The following is a 19,390-nucleotide window of genomic DNA, read 5'->3' as shown; positions in this document are numbered from 1 at the left end:
TGGAAGGTGTCCTGGTAGTAGGCAGTGGATCCAAAACACCTTCAGAGCACTGCCAAAATATCCTTGAACAAGGTCGGGAAACCATTAAATGCTCACACAGCCCTGGGATGAGTTGGCGACCAATCCTCGGGCGTACCCTATATGTGAACCCTCCCCATGGCCCCAATAGGGAAAAAGTGGTAAATAAGACAAGACGACAATTGGCCTTTTTTTTTTTTTAAACACTTCCCAGGCGAATGGGATTGCCATCAGGTGCTACATTCCCCACGTCGTCTGCAAACAGATGATCAATAGGTTGACACAACCAAAAATGAACAGTGTGACATTGTTCAGCAGAAACATGGTCAACTGTAATCACTGAGTGAACTAAATACTCACCGACTGAAGCAGAATTTAAATATTATTTTAATTTCATGCTGTAGCTTTGGGTGTGCCCAAAGAGAAAGTATTCCTTTATTACTTTAGCTCCATAAAGTTCCCTCTATTGTCCAACAGGTGAAAAGTCACCTAAAATGCATTGACAAATGCAAAAAAACAAGATTTTTGTGGAACTTCAATGGGGAATATAGACTAACAAGACAGATAACAGCATTGAAAACAACGCAAACGGTAATTTTATTGTCCATTTAGGCAATTCATTTTCTCAGTGACACAGATCCAATGAAAACGTTCCGGATCCGACGTCAGAGGTACTGGAACTGGCTCAAATTAAGCCCTGATTGTCCATAACATACCATGACCCCGCCGCCACCAGGGGCCACCGACCCACTACGTTGACTGGCGTCCGGTCGAGACCCTGATGGGGACGTTGAGCATCCCTGAGATGGTTCCTGACGGTTTGAAACTCTTCCTTCCAAGTTCTCTGAAATGCCTTCAGAGACGACTTATGGCAGAAAAACGCACATTCAGCTCACGTGCAACAGCTCTCGTGGAGTCCCTCAGCATTCCAAATGCACGCTCAGTCAAACCGTCCGGCATCTGTGGCTGCTGCCACGTCATAAAACTTCCCATTTTAGAGGCCCGGAGCTCACCTGTGCACTAATCATGCTGTCTAGCAGCCGCATCTGTGAGGTGGATGGATAATCTTGCTGATAGACACATTTAGACAGCTTTGTGGACAATATCCTGTTTTCTACATAGAAAAAGGCTTTGATCTTTGAGTTAGCCACCAGCGCTAACTCCATCCGCTGCTTGCCTCTTATTCTGTGAGAACAAAAAAAACCCGCGTCGAGCATCAATAAGTGTGGGGATGGGGGTGGGGGGGGGGATGTGAATAGTCCTGATATCCATCTGCAACAAAGCAGAAAAAATGAAACATTATACAAGAACAGGCCAGTTGTTTCAGTAGGCAGCAAATCTTTGGTTTGGCTCATTTTCATACTTGATAAATAAAATCATCATTTAGAACCTGCATTTTGCATGTACTGTTTATGTGAAACGTTTTCACAACTACCACCCTTATTATGGAATAAAAAAGGTGAATAAGGATGACAGGAGACCTTAATGTGTAAATGGTTCATTTAAAATCTTTGTGCGACATGTTTCAGTTTGTTTATATGTAGGAACCATAAATCTAGTCTGTATATGTGGAGCTGGTTACACATTTCATCTCTCATTTAATTATTTTCATCTTATATGTGATACCTTAAGGTGTGTGTGTGTGTGTGTGTGTGTGTGTGTGTGTGTGTGTGTGTGTGTGTGTGTGTGTGTGTGTGTGTACCTGAGTAAGCACACAAAAGTCTTTTGTTTCTTTTATGTGCAAATGAAGCAGCTGATGTAAAACCAAACTCTTTTCAGGACCAGAAGTAAGGTGAAGAGGTAGAAGATCAGAGTGATAACCTGGAAAAAGATCAAGACGCATCACGCAACAGTACACCGTTCAGTTGCCAAGGTGATGAACTTGATGCTCTGTCTGTATTGTCTCGCTACGAGATGAGACGTTACGCTCGCTTACAGGAGATCCTTCCTCACAAACTGCTCGTTACTTCTGACAAGAGGACAGTGGAAGTCGCCACTTCCCACATGGGCTCAGAGAAACATCCATAAACTGTTGGGAAACCGGTATTCCAACCAATCAGAGGGCAGCGGTGATTTTGGTTCGGATTAGGGTTAGGGTTAGGGTTTGGGTCAGAGTCAGGGGCAGGGGCAGGGGCAGGGGCAGGGGCTTGAGGGAATTCAGTTGGACTTTTTGTTCAGCTGGACTTTTTCACCTCTTATCCAAGGAGCTTCCTCAGTTCTTCATTTAATGTGCTGCTCAACTGAATGGCGTCATTAGTGGTCGTTGGTGGTCATTAATGGGTGGATCATCCTGGTCAACGCGATGTTGGAGGAGAACAACCGTAAAACGTTCTGGGGAGGGATCCCAGGGCAGCACTGGAGGTGGCTAGCAAGTGGTGTGGTAAGCTCCTCTTCCCATTTAGCTTAAGGTTTTTGCAGTTTACCAAGGTTTTTTCTGACCCAGTTCGAGGGACAGAGGGTGTCAAAACTGTGGCAAACAATGTTTGTGATGTTGGCCTCTACATAAATTTGATTTGGACCATTTTATGCAGAAATACAGTTATTTTCAAAGGCTGCACCCACTTTTTATTGCAACTGTCAACTTTTTTGCGTGTCCCATAGGCATCGGCACTGTGGCACAATATATCTATCAAAGGTTCTTGCTTCCAACTCAAGCTGCAGATTTCCATCTTTCCAATTACCGTATTTATTATAAATACTGATCTACATGCACCCTCGAGCAAGGTACCGAAACCCCAAATGGTCACATGGGGGCCCTGCATGAGCTCGCAACTCATCCCATCAACTCAACTCATCGCACCCTTTCCGTGACCCGAAAAGGGATAAAGTGGTCAAGAAAAATGAATTGAAATCCAAGAAAAGAGCTTTTGTAATGGGCTAATTATGGTGTTTTGCAATTATAACGATAATAACGCTCTACCTGTTGTGTGGTCATCCCTTCCCGATGTTCACATGCGTTTCCTTCTTTAACTGGATCAGAAGATGGATTTCCCAGCATCTCCTCATGTTTGTGTTGATCTGGTTCACCTTCAGAGAAGGCCAGAACCTTTCTTGGAGTTTCCACAGGTATATCCAGAGGTACTGCCTCTTGGTCTAATGTAGGTGGTCCTTCTGGGGGGGAGATTACTGCAGCTGCTTCTCCAGCAGAGTCCAGGTCCTGGGTATTTGGGGAAAATCACTTCTGGGGTTGGCTCTAGAGCAGAGTCCTGGTGGTGTTTGGGCTGGATGTTGTGGATGCAGGGTTCTTCTGAGAATGTTTGCTGTTGTTCTTGGGGAACTTGTTCTGTCATTTCAGAGGGAGCAGTAACCAGTTTTCTTAACCTGACACATTACCACAAGAAAGATGTCGACATCTACATGGATATCAGTTTCATAAGTCCAGTTGAGAAGAAAATCTTCACATCCTCCATTATCAGTAGCTGACTTGCTTGACTTGCACCCATATGTAGTTATGGATTTTCTCCATTCAAGCAAAATGCTGATGTCACCTTTGTGGAAGCTGATGCTCCTCAGGGCCCGTTCCTGTCTGCTGAAGTTGTATCTATACTCAGTCAAACGCTCAGCAGCTGGTTCCAGGCTTTCAGGGGGCAAACGGTGGCTTGCTTCTGTGACTCTGAGCAGACACCATCGAAGAAATGCACAATACACAAGTCTTATGCTAAAAGAGGAAGTCTTCATGTGATGCTACTCACTTTGCAATGAGCTCTCTTGAACTCTGCAGGCAGGACAAGAGGAAACAAAAGAAAAGAATTTTGTTTCAGCAGTGAACAAACAGCAAAAAAACCAAGATGAGCACTGACGTACGCTCAGCCAATCACGCAGAGTCATGACAAAGGCCACAAGTCTTCTACACATCTGATTATTAACACAGGATTTTAACCACGAGCAGGTGAATTGACTTTTAACTCTACGATAAACTCTAAGCCACACTTGGGCTACATTGCTAGCAAGATCTTCAGAAATCACTCAGCATCTACACACCTGGACGAAGGTGACCAGGTCCTCTTCCTTAATGCTGTGAGAGGCCTGCTCCAACAACTTCCTGTTTGCCTCAACATGGTTTTCATAGCAACGCATCAATGCCTGGATGCGGCTTGTCTTTTCTTCCTGCTCACTCTTGAGTTGTTGCGTCATCACCTGTGATTCAATAACAGTTATTGTACATGTGTATAAAGGCGAGGGCCTTTGTGTATGTTGAACAATGATTGTAGATTGACCCATATTGCAACCGCAGTGTGAAGAACACTCACCCGATGTACAAACCCACCCACAGAAACACGTACCTGTTGTCTTTCCTCCAGGATTGAAAACACCTGTTGAAACTTGTCACACACTCTCTGTTTTTGAAGGTCACTACTTTCCTGTACAAAATATTCAACACAGAAGATGTACAATATGTTAGAGCTCAGACAAATAAACCAAATCCACTCCAAAAGGCTGATATCCAACCTCTTTTTATAACAATAATAATCTTTTTCAGCCTTCAGGAGAGGGGCAGGGTTCACTGCCACTCGCTCATTGTGGGGCTAAGCTAATTTGACAAACAACCATTGACACCATTATATGGACACCCAGACCTTCAAACCCCCCCAAAACCAAGTGGCAGGAAAAAATATTTTCAGAACTATGGTAGAGCCTGTCTCTCCTGCTGTTGGACATTTAGCTAAAGGAGAGGGTGAGATAGGGCGAGGGGAGGGAAACTATGAAACAAAATAACTGTAAAGCCAAACCCCTTGTTATTTGCTCGGCACTCTAGTGGTTCCTGGTGGCGGGTAAGTGTAATTGCAAGTAGGATAGGGTAAAGGTTTGTGACGTCGCCATGCAGAGGCGTGCTTTCCACACCTGCAAGGTATTTCCAATTGTCCTCACTCCCAAGCTAGAAAGCAACAAAACCATACTCGAGGTGTTTGCTTGCAAGATCTGGAGGGACAGTTGGTAAGCCCCATTTTAATTTGTTTTAAGCCTTAAATGTCAGTGTGTCGGAAGAAAGACGTAGCACTGCATTGTGACTGCGCTCATTGTTGAATTGGAACGTTCACTTTCACAAAGTAGCGCTGCTTACAATTAGGATGTTGCCGTTCAGTGAGAGGCGCAGGCCCAAACAGATACATTGTTGCAGTCTATAGCGACTGAAACACAGTTAAACCTGGTTGTCTTAATGAAATTATGGTGTAGCCTACTTGCTTGGTTACATTATTGCGAGTTTGCACATTTATATTTATGACTATTGGGTTTTATGTGTGAGTTTCTTAAACATGTTCATTTCTTCATTGTCGAACAATTCTATATGTTTACATTTCTTTTCTATTTCAAGGTTTTTCACCTAGTGGTCACTGGGCTGCCTGCTATTGTGATCTTGGGCTGTCTGTAAACTAAGAAGTTACCCTGATGGAAAAATTATAATAAAAGAGAAAACGGAAACCCAAACTGCTGCCTCTGAGTGAAATCCTATTCAACCTTCAATCTTGCAATTCCTTTTCAAGTTGGGAAAATAAGGGCCAGTAAACCTGAAAGGAAAAAGAAAAACCCTCACCTCAAAAAAACCCCAAAAAACTTGACAATAACTATCATGTGGCTAAGCTCAAAGGGCTTCAGAGTTTAGCACACTGCTCTGGAGACAATGACAGCTGCTGAAGGAGACTACATGTTGTCCATGTCCACAAACTACATGTTTTCCATGTTGTGATTGGTGCTTCTATGCCAACTAGGGCAGCACTGACGTGCTACAGCAAATGTTCAGAGGGTTGCTGTGGCTGTTAGCTGGGATTTGTGCCTGCAGACAGACATCCTGGATTCCCTTTGACTCTGCAAACAGTGAATGACTTCTGCTTCTATCTTTAAACTAGATCCTCGGTGTGGGGCCATCATATGCAGCTCATTGTCCTAGATTGACCTTTGGCAAGTCCAGTACTTCTAAGTCTAAATATGGAAGTGTGTGTATATATAGGATCAGAAAATGTTAATATGATCTAAACTATGGATTTTAGACTGGAATTGATTTTGAGTTTTGGATGTATTATCAAATTTAACATCTTTAACTCAAATTCTTTACAGTGATTAATGAATGTGATTTATTTATTTATTTTTTTTAAATAAAAATTCTGAATGTATCTGACACACCGTGACGCTGGCGCAGGTATCCTCCAGCTGCTTGATCACCGACTGGATTTTGTGGTTGAGCTCAGTCAGAGACGCGACATGATCATGTAGCTCATCCTAGCACACAGAAGCATCTTTAAATGAGCAAGATGTCACGATTTCATCTGTAAATACCCCGTCTAGGAGGGGAAGAACTGACCTTTTTCTGTTGGCAGATATGTGACAGCGGCGCTACCTGGCAGGACTGGTGAGCTCCAAACACTTTACACAGGGAACAGGTGAGAAGGCCACAGGTGAGGCAGTAGATGTTCACCCTCTCAGTCTTGTGGATGGAACATCTGAGCGGCTGATCGGGAGACACGGGCGAGGGGACGCAGCTGAAAGCAAGAAAGAACCCAAACATTTAGCTGCTGAAACTATAAATAAAACAATATAACATCTTATAGAATTAGGCCACCGGTTCACCGGGCTAATACAGGGGCCCATCACACATGGGCCCCAGGGGGGCACAAAGCTGGAACCTCCCTGCTGTAAGGCAATAGTGCTAACCATGCTAATCCTTGTGACCCAACAGTCAGTTTTTTTAAACCAAACTTGATGGGTTTAAGAGGAGGATCAGACAATCCTAACACCTGAGGATAAGGAGACAGAAAACCTTTCCAAATGTGGAGACATGTCACAACCTCAGTTTTGCCTCTTGACATGAAGAATTTGGCAGCCAAAATTTGTAAATACTTTTGTTATGAAGGAGAGTGTTCATGGAACTGATAATGGACCCAGCAAAGAAAGGCCTTCTCATATCAGTACTTCTACAGCAAATATTAGCATCAACTTTGGGAATTTCTATAGCAGGTTGCGTTCAGATGAAAACTATTCTAATCAAAGACCAGATGTTACAGATGTGCTCAGGCTGCTGACACAATCACAATAATCACAGCAATGACATTTATTCAAATGAGACCGCTTCTTTATTGTACGGAAGGGCAGGCCTACATCTTCATGTCAGCCTTCTTCACTCATTTCCTGTTTCTCCTCACCTGATGTTATTGCTAATTTCTTGGTTGTAGATGTCAATGATGCTCTCCACAAGCAGGTTTCTCTGCAGACCATAGACCCCATGGCGGTCCAGCACCACTTCCTGTCTGCAGGACGGACAGCGGAAGTGTCCACTGTTGACTGTCATGGTTGTGCGAGCCTGGAACAAAGAAGGCTGATACAAACACATCAAAGGTTACTGTGAAAATGCTAAAATTCGGCATGCTGTACGCACATTTCACAGTAACGTCTCCAAACACGAAAAACACAGGCGCCTCCTGTTTTATGAATCCCATCTTGCTGTGGAGACAGCAGCCAAAGCTACTATAACCATCTATCCATCATTACGCCCGCCAATGAGGTCATGTGACATCCAGCTTTTACATTTCTCTTTGTGAATAAAATAAGTTCGGAACAGATTTTAATTAAATTTTCAGAAATTGTTGGTAGCAGGCCGACTCGGGGTGTGTGTGTGTGTGTGTGTGTGTGTGTGTGTGTGTGTGTGTGTGTGTGTGTGTGTGTGTGAGAGTGTGTGAGAGTGTGTGAGAGTGTGTGAGAGTGTGTGAGAGTGTGTGAGAGTGTGTGAGAGTGTGTGAGTGAGAGGAGTCAGATGTCTACCTATTATACATAGTACGCCTATCTCCTGTCGCCCTCCACGGAGGTGTCATGTGATGTGACCAAGTTTCTCACATCTGGGAAACAGTTCTGCACAAGTTGGACCAGATGACCCCCCCCCCCCCCCCCCCCCAACCCCTTCCATCACACCAACACCACGAGACACTCGAAGGCAGCAGGACACAGCTGAAACTGTCAGGTATGACAAAAGACAGAGGTGTTCCACACGGACCCTTTAAGATACAGTAGACCGGAAGGCTGAGTGAACCGAATCGGAAAGCCCAGTAATCCTGTTGGCAGCAGGCAACATCTGTCTGCAGCTCCCGTAACTTTAGGTGACACTTTCAAAAGGAATTATGGCCTCAGTCTCAATCAGGCAACTGGCCAACTGGAGAAGATGGAAACCCATTAGTCCAACTGAGATTGCTGCTCTTCGTATCCAACTCGGACAGCCAGATACTGGACCAGGAAATCAACGAGCCGGCAGGTGACCCAGGAACAAACACATTCAAGAAAGTGTGTTGTGATTCTGAGCGGAGCTCATTTCTATGTCGCTCTTCATTGGTATTAAACTTTAGGTCCAGATATTGAATCCAAAAGGTTGTTTCCTTGTGAAGATTAATAAATCAATTTAAAATGGCTTCTATTTTCACAAAAAACTGCTGAGTTTTGAGAGAATAATAAATTATTGTTACTGGTTGGACTGGGTGGAAGTCAAGTGACTAAACGGCGTCCTCTTGACCTTCCTCTTGACCTTCCCCTTGACCTTTAAAACCTAGATCCTAAATCGGACCTAAATGTTTTAGTGATATGACCTCAACCTTCACCTGGTGTAGTCGAGGGCAGCGATGTTATAACACGTTGGTCACATTTCAGGTCAACCTGACAGTATCTAACAGGTGGAGATTGCTGTTGTCCAACACAGGTGCATGCTGGGTATTCAGCTGGATTGAGATGGCTTGTCCAGAGGAAACTGTATAATGCTCGGTGTGTAGCATCAACCCCCCCCCCCCCCCCCCCCCCACACCCCAAACACACACACACACCTGGTAGAGCTGGTTGGCACATTTCCTGCAAAGATTATGCTGACATGGCAGAATGACCACAGGTTTGTTGAAGACCTCATGACAGATGGGACAGATGAGATGTTTGTGCAGCATTGTGACTGCTGGGCCTCCCTCTGCGCTGCCCCTGCTGCCTCCATCCTGCAGGCTGGTCGGCTCCGCTGGCTCCGACATGGCTGTTGATCCACACTTCCGTCTGTCCTGGTTGCAGTTCGGCTGAAAGTCAGACAACAAAAACTCTGTTTAAAAAAGGATTTTTGTGCCAGCGAGGTAGCTGGAGGTGTGTTGTCAGTGGTTAGGTCTCCTCAAGTAGCTTTAACCACATTCACAGTTACTTTATTTTTATATCTTGTGTCTCATGGTTCCTCCTTCAATCCCGTATGGAATTTTCTGTCCTGTTATCCTGACAAAGAAAATTAAAGAGTTTGAATTGAACCTTTTCTTAAATATACCCTGGTTACCATTTGCATTTCTTTCTTTGTGTATTTGATTGTCGCCCATAAAGGTTTCTGATCATCACACACCACCAAGGTAACCAGAATAAATAAAAAACAGATCTTTATTAGGGGAAACTATCCAAAGCCATGTGAGGCTGCATGACAGAGTGTCCCCACCTGTTAAATCAAGAGTTAACTGTTCTCAACTCTCACTGGCCACACCCGGCCCTGATTACTGACCTGCTGAATGAAGGAACCAGCAGACCACAAGATCGGGAGAAGAAACACACCCTGCCACCATCCAGAGACCTTTAGGAACAGACTGAAGCTGGTCAGTCTGAAAGGGACGCAGAGTCCTTTCTAAGGCTTTGGGTTTCCAGGGAACATTTGAAAGTACAAGTCAGTTGGTGGTCAACCTGCAAAATTGGCTGAGTCAGCACCGTTCTGTGAAGAGGAGTGGGCCAAAACTGCTCCACAGCGACGTGAAAGAGTCACCACATTTTTTTTACTTGATAAATTACTTTAAAAAAAATTACATTTGTGTATAAAGGTCTGAGCTGCCATGAAGGTCTGGAGTCAACAGCATTTCCAGGGCCTCTCACTCGGGCCTGTTCCTGAGGAAGGATCGCTGTATCATTAAGCCATCTGTCAGTCTTGCTTGGGAGCTGTACGGGTGTTCATTAGGGATCGGTATCCCTAATGAACACCCGTACAGCCGGATCCCTTTCAGAGAAGCCCAGAGTGCAGCAGGGTATGCTGACTCTGTGCTCCAACAAATTTACTGAGAAAGTTTAATACTTTAACGTTGCTCCGGGACAGCACAACATTACAGCACATCAGAAGACTGTGATAAAAGCTCTCCATTTTAACGAGGGCAACTCCAACATGCTTTACAGAAAATCCAAATCCATAGAGGCAATGGGAAGTATTTGCAGACCGATCAAATGCGCTCCACGATTCCAACAGTTTTCCCATGTTTGTCTTCGGTGGAAGAAATAGAAATGAATGTACCTCCCCTGACCCAGGACAGTACTAAGGCCTCCAGACCGTGCCTTAGTCCAAGCCCCTCTGACCGAAGCCCTGGTAGATGAACATTCCTCCCCCTCCCTGGCAACAACAGCATATCATCTGAGAAGCCCTTTAGGCTTTGAGCCCATCCAGCAGCTCAGAGAGACACAAGGGCCTCCAGCATTTCCTATAGTCTTACTAAAATACTAAAATAAACATCTTCTCCAGTTCACACACATCTCTGTGTTGGGGGCAGCTATGACTGAAGTGCCCCGTCCAGCCCTGAACAGCTCAGTACAATATACTGAATATTTTAGTGCCCTGCTTTTACTTATGCTGTACTTTTTCTTCTTCTCCGAAGTCCCGGTCTGGCCTGAGGTCTCCTCCTGGATGGACATGCCCAAAATACCTTCCCCGGGATGGCATCAAGGCCAGATGATCAAAAGGATAAAATCTAGGTCCATTGAACCTGGCCCAACTCCCCCAGCAGGCTGCTCCTAAAAATTATGTCCATAAAAAGTCCAGAGCCCTCATCTGTGTTCACGTCCCAGGGCCCCAATGTGCATGGTTTTGACCCAGGACCCTCACCTGCCTGGTCTTGACCCAGGGCCCTTACCTACGTGGTCTTGACCCAGGACCCTCATCTGCATGGTCTTGACCCAGGGCCCAAGATTGATTACAGCTCAATATCTGTCTGAAAGAGACTTCATTACATCAGTGTTTTGTGTTTCTATTTGTGTTTCCCTGATCTAAATCCATGTGGAAACATTTGGGGATGGACTGCAAGGATAGTTTTCAATGACATGAGTTCCAGCCAGTGGTTCTCCTTCATGGAACCATCTTCACCACTGAGAGAAGCGTTCCCATCGGCCTCCTGGAAACATTTATATCTGTTTGCCTTAAGGAAGTTTGGATGTAAGAAATCTCATTAAACTAGTCATTACTGAGACCTTTCTTTTTGAGGCTTTAATTTGATTTTAAAGGGGTTTTCAGGTGGCTTATCTCATCTGTGGTCTTAAACTGTGCATCAGCTGATGAACACACTGCTTAACTTACCTTTCTGGACTTCAGCAGGAAGATGTGTCTATTCCAGGAATCCAACGCTGACGTCGTTATGAGAAAAGGTCAGAATATTTCACGCGAGTCCATGGCGGTTGGGTTGTCCGTTTCCCGGCTCATTGGGAAAACGTTCCGGACCTGCTGCCAGGGGCCCCTCCAGCGTCAGCTCTGCCTCAATATTCCAATCATGACACGTTTGAGACACTTCTCTTCCTGACTGTCAACCAAAGAGTCCAGACTGGAGCAAGCGGTGGTCTGGTCAGGTTACACCCCCCCCCCCACACACACACAACACACACCACACACACACACCATATGTGGCAGTGTTGGTATGTGACCAGATTAAGCTTCAGCTGCTGGTTCTTTGGTTTCAGAGAGTCCTATTAAAGAACCGCAGAGTCAGAATCTGCTTCATTCACACGCAAGTTCGATTGTTCATTTTTAGATTTTATGCTTCCATTTTTCCGTGCAGCCGTGAAATTTAAGCTTCACAGTGACGTTAAAGAGCTTCACGACCAGTTTGTCCAAGTCTGAACAGAACAAATAAAAGAGGACACATGAAATGATTCATAAATGTTTGTATATTCTACATGTTCTGCAATTAGAAACCATTTAAATACTTGTTCATCTCATTATAACAAACATGAATAAACAAATATAAGAATGTTAATTGTTTACTGACTAAAAATAGATTTAAATGTGTTTATTTGCTGCAGTTTTAAGTAATGTCTTGATGTTACTTGTGGCAACGATCCACATTGTGTAACTTTGGTGCAGCACGATGGTGCAGAGATCCACGATGGTGCGTCACAGTGAGAAGGTTCTGGGTAGGGGCTTTCCTGCGGAGTGTATGCTCCCCCACCCACCCTAAAGTGACCTTTGGAGTCACTTACACGTGCTGATGGCTGCCGAAGGCTTCAAGGGAGCTGTTTTAGACTCACCTGTACGAACGTAAAAGTGGCTGCTTCTAATGGGTTTTAGACCTTTTTATTGTTAGGATTTGTTTGGTTTGTGTGTTTCTGTTCTTCCTTCAGGCTGGTCTCAGGCTGATCTCAGGCTGGTCTCAGGCTGGTCTCAGGCTGGTCTCAGGCTGGTCTCAGGCTGATCTCAGGCTGATCTCAGGCTGGTCTCAGGCAGATCATCAGGCTGGTCTCAGGCTGGTCTCAGGCTGATCTCAGGCTGGTCTCAGGCAGATCATCAGGCTGGTCTCAGGCTGATCTCAGGCAGATCATCAGGCTGGTCTCAGTCTGGTCTACGCCCCTGGAGCTCATTTGTCTCAACCACCTTTAGAGCGGGGCTGGGCTGAGGAGCGGAGGGTTCCTGGTTCGAGCGCAACAGCAGATAAAACATGGAAGCTGTTCTGGTAGCAGGGGAACCAGATTACCTTCAGAGCACTGCCGAAGCACCCATGAGCAAGGCACTAAGCTCATAAATGTCCAGGGCCCTGTAATGAACTGGTCTTCCCTCCAGGGGTGGACCTGCCTTCACCCAAATGTGCCCCCTCCCTGCGACTCCGAAAGGGTTGAAGTGCTTGAGAAGACGAGAAAAACCCCAAAACTTTCTTTATTAAGCTTCATACAAGGAGGGGCTTTTCCTTTACTTTAGAGCTCTTTGTTTTGCTTCTTGTATATTCTCGCATTAACGCAGCAGAAAGTAAAAACAAGTTAAACACATAGTGCAAACCTGCCGAGTCATGAACTATCGGCAAAAAAATGTTGTTACATTCGTTATGTTGTTTCACATGTAGAATTTAGTAGGCTGCTAGCATTAGCCAAGCAACTTTGGATTCCTTTGACTGATTTTATCTGAGACTCTGTTGCCTGCTCACATGGTGACCACGGCCCACAATGCATTGCAAGATCATGTCCCCCTTTCAAGTGTGATGAAAACTACTGAACAAATAACGTTGTTGCTCAGGGATTTAAGGTCTAACAACTTACTTTGACAAAATATTCTTCAGGAACGGAACTCCTCTTCTTCTCATTGATGGTTTACTTGAAATTCCATGGAGATTCAACACGGTTGTGCCATTTTAAAATTGAAATATTGCAAAAACAAACATTTATCTGGCAACAGATACTTTATTGATTGTGAGATCTGCCTCATGACAGAAACAGAAGCCGTGGATGAGCAGGACAGGCTAAAACAAAAACTAGCTCAGTACGCTGCCATTTACTTGTACAGAAGCAACTAACTCCAAAAACAAACATCTGACAAAACCGCTAGTTAATCGAGTATTAAAAACAGAAAAATAAATATAAATAGAAGAGTGCTTCACATGATTAGCGGGACTGTTCACCCCAGTTCTTGTGCTGTTAGACTGGTGGACTAAACATCAAAGAAAACGAGTTTCGGTCAAATCCGCTCGACGAATAAAACTCCTTGATCCCGGAGTCACTTGAAGGAGTCATGAGTGTGGAGAAGGATGGGATTTATCGCAGCTGGAGATTGTCTAAAACAAACCAGATAGGACGAGCCATGAATGGGAGAATGTGAGTGGGTGACAGGGACAGGGACAGGGACGGGAACGGGGACATTGTTATCTGCCCCCAAAGGGGTTTTCAGATAAAACCAATGACAGATTGCTGAGTTACTGGGGGCCAAAAATCAAAACTCCCACCTGAAAACTTAGTTTTCTTCCAAAATGCTATTTGTGAATGATAATAAAATAAAATTGTTTTGGACTATTGGACTAGGTTATGCGTTAACAAGACCCACTCTGTATTAGTGCACGAGGGGGGCGTCCCCAGGGTTCCTCGGTCACTTTATTGTCATTGCTGGTGATCGGGGGGAGAGGTTTTTCTGCTTAGATTTCTATTTCTTATTCTTTTGTAGAGAAGATACAATGGGAAGAAATCCTGATTCAGTCTTTTTCTAGCCTGACTCGCTGGTTTAGAACTGGGGTAAAATCTTCATAAAACCAAACAGGATTTAGTCCGAGAGTGTCTCTGAAACATCTTTGAGGATGGGGGATTCAATCCCGGAGATCTGGATGGATTTTGGTTTCCAGTTCACAGTTTGGTTGAGACAAAGATGATGAAAGTGAAGAAGAAACGTTCTGACTTAAACACGTCATGGTTTTATGATGGTTCAATGAATCCGGACAGAATGAAACAATCAGCTGCTGTGCTGCCAGAATCCTTCCTGGGGATCTGATACTGGGGTTCCGTCTCAGTAGATCAGCAGATTATTGATTACCTGAGTTGAGAGGTAACGTTCCTGTGACACGCTGAAGATTATCTGATGTAAATTAATGCAGTAGTTCAATTTCCTATCTTTAATGTAGACAACAAAAGTGATGATTTAAAACCCTTTTACTTACACACACAGATGGTCTTCTGGTGCGAAGACCCTCGTCTAACACGCTCACCGATCACAAAACAAATAACAACCAACCGACACGCTATGGCTTCGGATTAGCAAATGATCGATATTTAAATTTGCTTCCCTAAAGTATAAAAACAACTACAAATGCTGAACTGGAGTCATTCAGGATCGATTCAACCTCTCTTTGCTGCTCTTCACAAACCGCTGCTGGTGTGTGTGTTCTGTTGAGTCAACAGAACACAGATGAACTGACAGGAAGTGACTGTGTCTGTGTGTGTGTGTGTGAGAGTGAGTGTGTGTGTGTAAGCACACGTGTTCAGTAAGAGTCAGTTCTGTAGCTTTGGTGGGCATCAGAAGTAAGCTGGGTGGTCTCTGTTGCCGAGGAAGGCTGCATCACGATGGGCTCATCTGTGGACACACACACACACACACACACACACACACACACACACACACACACACACACACACACACACACACCACACACACACACACACACACACACACACACACGTGTTAAACAACAGGGATTTAAGCCTCAAAAAGGGTGACCGGTAAACTGACAAAATCAACCCCACCTCGTTCTTCGACGTTCATCTGGGCCTCGAGATCCTCGGGGGACACATAGAACTCAGGCTCCTGGTCCATGGGGGGCCGAGGTTTACATTTACCACAGCAGCAGTTACAGCAGCAACACAAGCAACAGCAGAAGTAACAGCCAGTTGCCAGGCAACAGAAGACGAACAACGCCTGTCGACAACAAGAGACAGTGGTTTTAATACAACTATCAGCAGCAGGTGGACATTAGCGTCCTCAGTGGGACACAGATCAAGTGTCAAAGCAGGATTATTTCAAAGTAATGTGCAACACAAGAGCTGCTAAAGCATCTTGATGCCATCTAGTGGCCGACTGCAGTAAGGCCGTCAGTGAGGGTGGGACCAGTTCCTCACACTCTCACCTTTTGACTCTGTTCCTTCTTTGGGAACACGTCCGACTTACTGCTGACAAGCTGAAGCAATGTCTCAAAGCTACAGTTGCACAGGGACCGTACAGTCCTGAGCAGAGGGCCCCCAACCCCATACTCTCAGAGCACCTCTCCCAGACCACAACCAGGGCCAAAACCGCATCGTTCCTCCGAAATCCAAGTCCCCTCAAGGACCCTGGAACAGCCTTTCCCAGGGAGGGAGAGGCTGATGCTGCACACGCATGACAAACCAGGCCAGCGTGGTCACCCTGGCAACACCCTGGTGTCTCATGGGGTTGAGGACCGTTGGGAGGCTCTTCCGTCATCTCCCACAGTAGTTAGTAGCAGCAGCACCATTTCAGAGGGGAATAAACCTTTTCATCAGTCACATTTTGTGAGGCGTATTTGTTTCATATACGTGACTCAGATATTATGACTGAACTTAAATTGTGGAGCGAGTCAGAACAGGAATAAAGACGTGGCGCTGCATTCTAGCGGAGCTTTGATTAATAAAACAAATGCATCGTTAATTAAATGTGTTCATTAAAAAAGGGAATACATCCATAAATGTGCGATTAAATGTGTCAGAAATCATTAAAATACCATTATTATTATTATCATTGTTATTATTGATGAAATCCAGTCTTACATTAACTGTTACTCTAATTACTAAATGACACATTTAAGAAACTCATTTATAGATGATTTATTTAGGTTATTTTAGCAATTTTGGTCCTCTAGAGTGAAAAATGGGTGAAACGTTGAAGTTTCTTCAGACAGAAAGCGCTCTGTCGCCCCCAGGTGGTCATTTTTCCTACCTTGGCCCACCAGCTGGATAGAACAAAGTAGGTGTTGACGTTCTCTTCTCCGAACTGCTCGGCCACAAACAGGCCCAGCGAGCCATACTTGTCGTAGATGTTCTTCTTGGTGGCGTCGCTCAGGATGGCGTGAGCGTTGTTAATCTCCTTGAACTTTTCTGCAGCTTCTAGGTTGTCGGGGTTCTTGTCGGGGTGGAACTTCAGCGCCAGTTTCCTGAGATTTCAAACAAAAACTGGCGATGAGGAAAGTTAAAAAACAACACAAACATCTAGGGGTTCACACACTTTCAGCACAGACACCCAGACACTGTGGGGGGTCAATTCAGAGGCGGGCTGTAGGGAACTTGTAGAGGGGTCGGAGGTTACCTGTAGCATTTTTTGATGTCCTCTGTGGTGGCGTTCTTGTCAACTCCAAGCACGACATACAGGGATTCTCCAGACGTAGAGAGAGTTCTCTGTCTCTGAGGGTCCATGGCTGCTCTGCCTGTCTGATAAATACAACTGATTTTAGTCTGTTCTGGCAGTCACGGCTCATTTATTCCACCTGGAGCAGGTGAGACCATGGCCGCCGGTTGGTGGACGGTCGGTGTGCTGCAGCCTCGACAGCACAGACGCGATCATCCCGCCACAAACGTGAGCCATTAAGGGGAAAATGAAGGGGAAAATGAAGGAAAACACAATCCTAGCTGCCTTTATTTACCAAACACCTGCACATTTTCAGTGTTTTGGCTTCATATTTCAGGTAAACTGTGAATACCTGACCTCTGTAACAGCATTTCCAACTGAAGATAAAAACAAAATAATATTATAAAGTGCAAAAGCGTGGAGGCACCGCCCAGCGAGTCCAGAAACTGACGGCTCGTAGCTACAGTTAGCCGCTGTGTACGTGGTCGCTCACCGTCACCACCAATAACGTCCACTGGAAACCCGAAATGCTGCCACATTTAAGGTTTGTACGTGGGGGGGGCATCTTCAACAAGGGTTCCCCTTCAGATTCTGACCTGCTGACACCCAGCAAAGGCGCAATGCTGCCCCCACAGGTCAGCAGAGGAAGTGTGGCCCATACATCGTGAACGTCACGACACGTCGTGGAACGATATCACGTCACGTGAACCTCTGTGCCCACAGGGGACAGACATGGACAACAAACACAAACAACCGCAAATCCAGAAGAAAACTGCTCAAAAACCATAAAAGTTCCAGCCACATCGGTGCCGTGCTGAGTCACCTTTAGATCTCGGCCTTATGACCTTCAGTGACCGTAAACACTGATGCCATCGTGTCCCTGCTGATTGTGAGGGGGAAGGAGTGGTGCTGTGCGTGTGTGTGTGTGTGTGTGTGTGTGTGTATGTGTGTGTGATACACCACCATACTCTACAAAATTGACACGATTACTAGGGAAACCAGGCAAAACACTAGATTTAAGAGTTCATGGCCCACCCACCTCAGATTAACACCCACCACCAGAGATTAACCGATGCAGACAATTCACCATCCTGGGATTATCAACATATTAGCGCACGTGTGCTCGTGGCTAAACTGAAACCCCCACCGCCCTACCACCTGAGTGAGTAAGCCAATAAGAGTTAGTCAGTCAGAGGCTGCAACTGTCCATTCACTGCAGGCTGACATATGGTGTGTGTGCGTGTGCGTGCGTGTGTGTGTGTGTGTGTGTGTGTGTGTGTGTGTGTGTGTGTGTGTGTGTCGATTCCAAAGTTAAGATTTAATTGTGGGAATTGCAAATGTAATTGCAAATGTGACCACAATCTGTCAGGCAACACTTCCTAGTTCTAAATGCACACGCGCGCGCACACACACACACGCGCACACAACTGTCCTACCGTATTTAAATCTGAAAAACGGTAAAATAAACGTTCCCAGGTTGTCATGTTGCACTTTTTTCTCACAACCCTCAGTCACACGCACGCACGCGCACCCCACTATAATGTGTTTTACCCATTATAATCAATGAAGACTCAATGAGAAACTAATGTCAATTTCGTCGGTCCATCAACATTGACAACATCCAGGGTGACAGCCCCCGCTCGAGCCCTCCACTTGCTTTTATTTTCAGATTGTAAATCTGGATTTATCCCAGAATCGGATCATCTGTCTTCATTTAACCAACTCGACATTTGGACCTGGCGGTGTCCATGTGCCCCCGGAGATTGAGGACGCTGTAGGGCGACCCGGTTCGTGAGCAAGTGTGGATAAAGCGGATAATCTCTGGACACCGCATCAAAGAAACACACCAACCATGTTAGTTAGCATACAGGCTAACCTGCTCCTAACCCTGAGCTAACCAGCGGCTAGTGGCTCACTAATCCGAGGGCAACAGAGTTGACTGCTATTATTCCATCGTCTGCCTCTGGGGATTTCTTACCTGGTCCTGATCACACGAACACTTGCACACTCCGGACTCTGTAGTGAAGCGGGAACCGTCTTCTTTATAATCTGTGCATCCCAATTCAGCGTCAAGTTCAGGACCCTCTGTGCTAACGGCTAAGAGGACTGAACTGTCAATCTTTGGACGTTGGGGCGGGGCGATGCGAAGAAACCCCGCCCACTTTGCACTCGTGATCTGTGTGTCAACAGACATAAACAGGAAGTCTTTTTTCCCCCTCATAATACTACAGTACTTGCACAGGGTCTTAATAGGAGCAAATATTGCATTATCTTTAGTAAGGCAACAATTTCCATGGATAAAATCTTCAAGATTTTTTTTATGTGGGAAAAATAAATAAATGTGAATCAAACTACAGCCAGGCTACATTGAATAAAAACAGAACTGCTGGAGATATGGAATTAAAACATAAAATGCTTGTGAAATTCAAGGCAAATAGCATAAAAACAAATAGCTAAAATAAGAAGGGCTAAAATGTAAATGACTAAGAAAATAGCAATTAGCATGCCTTATATTTAAATATTCTGAGCAACCTTCAGGTT

General features: G+C 45.1%; 2 protein-coding genes and 1 long non-coding RNA gene across 5 annotated transcripts; 1 reads left to right on the top strand and 2 right to left on the bottom strand.

Annotated features, from left to right (window-relative positions):
• Positions 1-200: 200 nt before the first annotated feature.
• Positions 201-11,593, bottom strand: LOC130530242 (tripartite motif-containing protein 54-like). 2 transcript variants are annotated; one of them, XM_057041254.1, is made up of 12 exons: positions 11,333-11,593; positions 8,814-9,047; positions 7,155-7,327; positions 6,317-6,494; positions 6,139-6,234; positions 4,302-4,379; positions 4,000-4,155; positions 3,711-3,733; positions 3,507-3,631; positions 2,939-3,301; positions 1,721-1,839; positions 201-1,290 (listed from the first exon to the last, which is right to left on the bottom strand). In XM_057041254.1, exons 2-10 carry the CDS (start codon positions 9,003-9,005, stop codon positions 3,048-3,050), a joined length of 1,275 nt encoding a protein of 424 aa, XP_056897234.1. In that variant the 5' UTR covers positions 9,006-9,047; positions 11,333-11,593; the 3' UTR covers positions 201-1,290; positions 1,721-1,839; positions 2,939-3,047. The 2 variants fall into 2 exon arrangements, with proteins under 2 accessions (XP_056897234.1, XP_056897235.1); XM_057041255.1 differs by lacking the exon at positions 11,333-11,593 and adding an exon at positions 9,509-9,691.
• On the top strand, positions 4,864-5,445 carry LOC130530272 (uncharacterized). Its single transcript, XR_008951784.1, has 2 exons — positions 4,864-4,953; positions 5,333-5,445. It is a non-coding gene; the product is annotated as an uncharacterized LOC130530272 (long non-coding RNA).
• Positions 11,594-13,396: 1,803 nt separating the features above from the next.
• On the bottom strand, positions 13,397-19,085 carry LOC130530247 (dnaJ homolog subfamily C member 5-like). Of its 2 annotated transcripts, none has more exons than XM_057041259.1 (5): positions 18,828-19,085; positions 16,811-16,932; positions 16,445-16,658; positions 15,241-15,412; positions 13,397-15,070 (listed from the first exon to the last, which is right to left on the bottom strand). In XM_057041259.1, exons 1-5 carry the CDS (start codon positions 19,068-19,070, stop codon positions 14,979-14,981), a joined length of 843 nt encoding a protein of 280 aa, XP_056897239.1. In that variant the 5' UTR covers positions 19,071-19,085; the 3' UTR covers positions 13,397-14,978. The 2 variants fall into 2 exon arrangements, with proteins under 2 accessions (XP_056897239.1, XP_056897240.1); XM_057041260.1 differs by having other exon boundaries at positions 16,811-16,928; positions 18,828-18,963.
• Positions 19,086-19,390: the final 305 nt, after the last annotated feature.

Source organism: Takifugu flavidus, chromosome 8 (genome assembly GCF_003711565.1).
Source record: "Takifugu flavidus isolate HTHZ2018 chromosome 8, ASM371156v2, whole genome shotgun sequence".
Classification (NCBI taxonomy): domain Eukaryota; kingdom Metazoa; phylum Chordata; class Actinopteri; order Tetraodontiformes; family Tetraodontidae; genus Takifugu; species Takifugu flavidus.
This window is presented reverse-complemented; position numbering and strand designations above follow the sequence as displayed.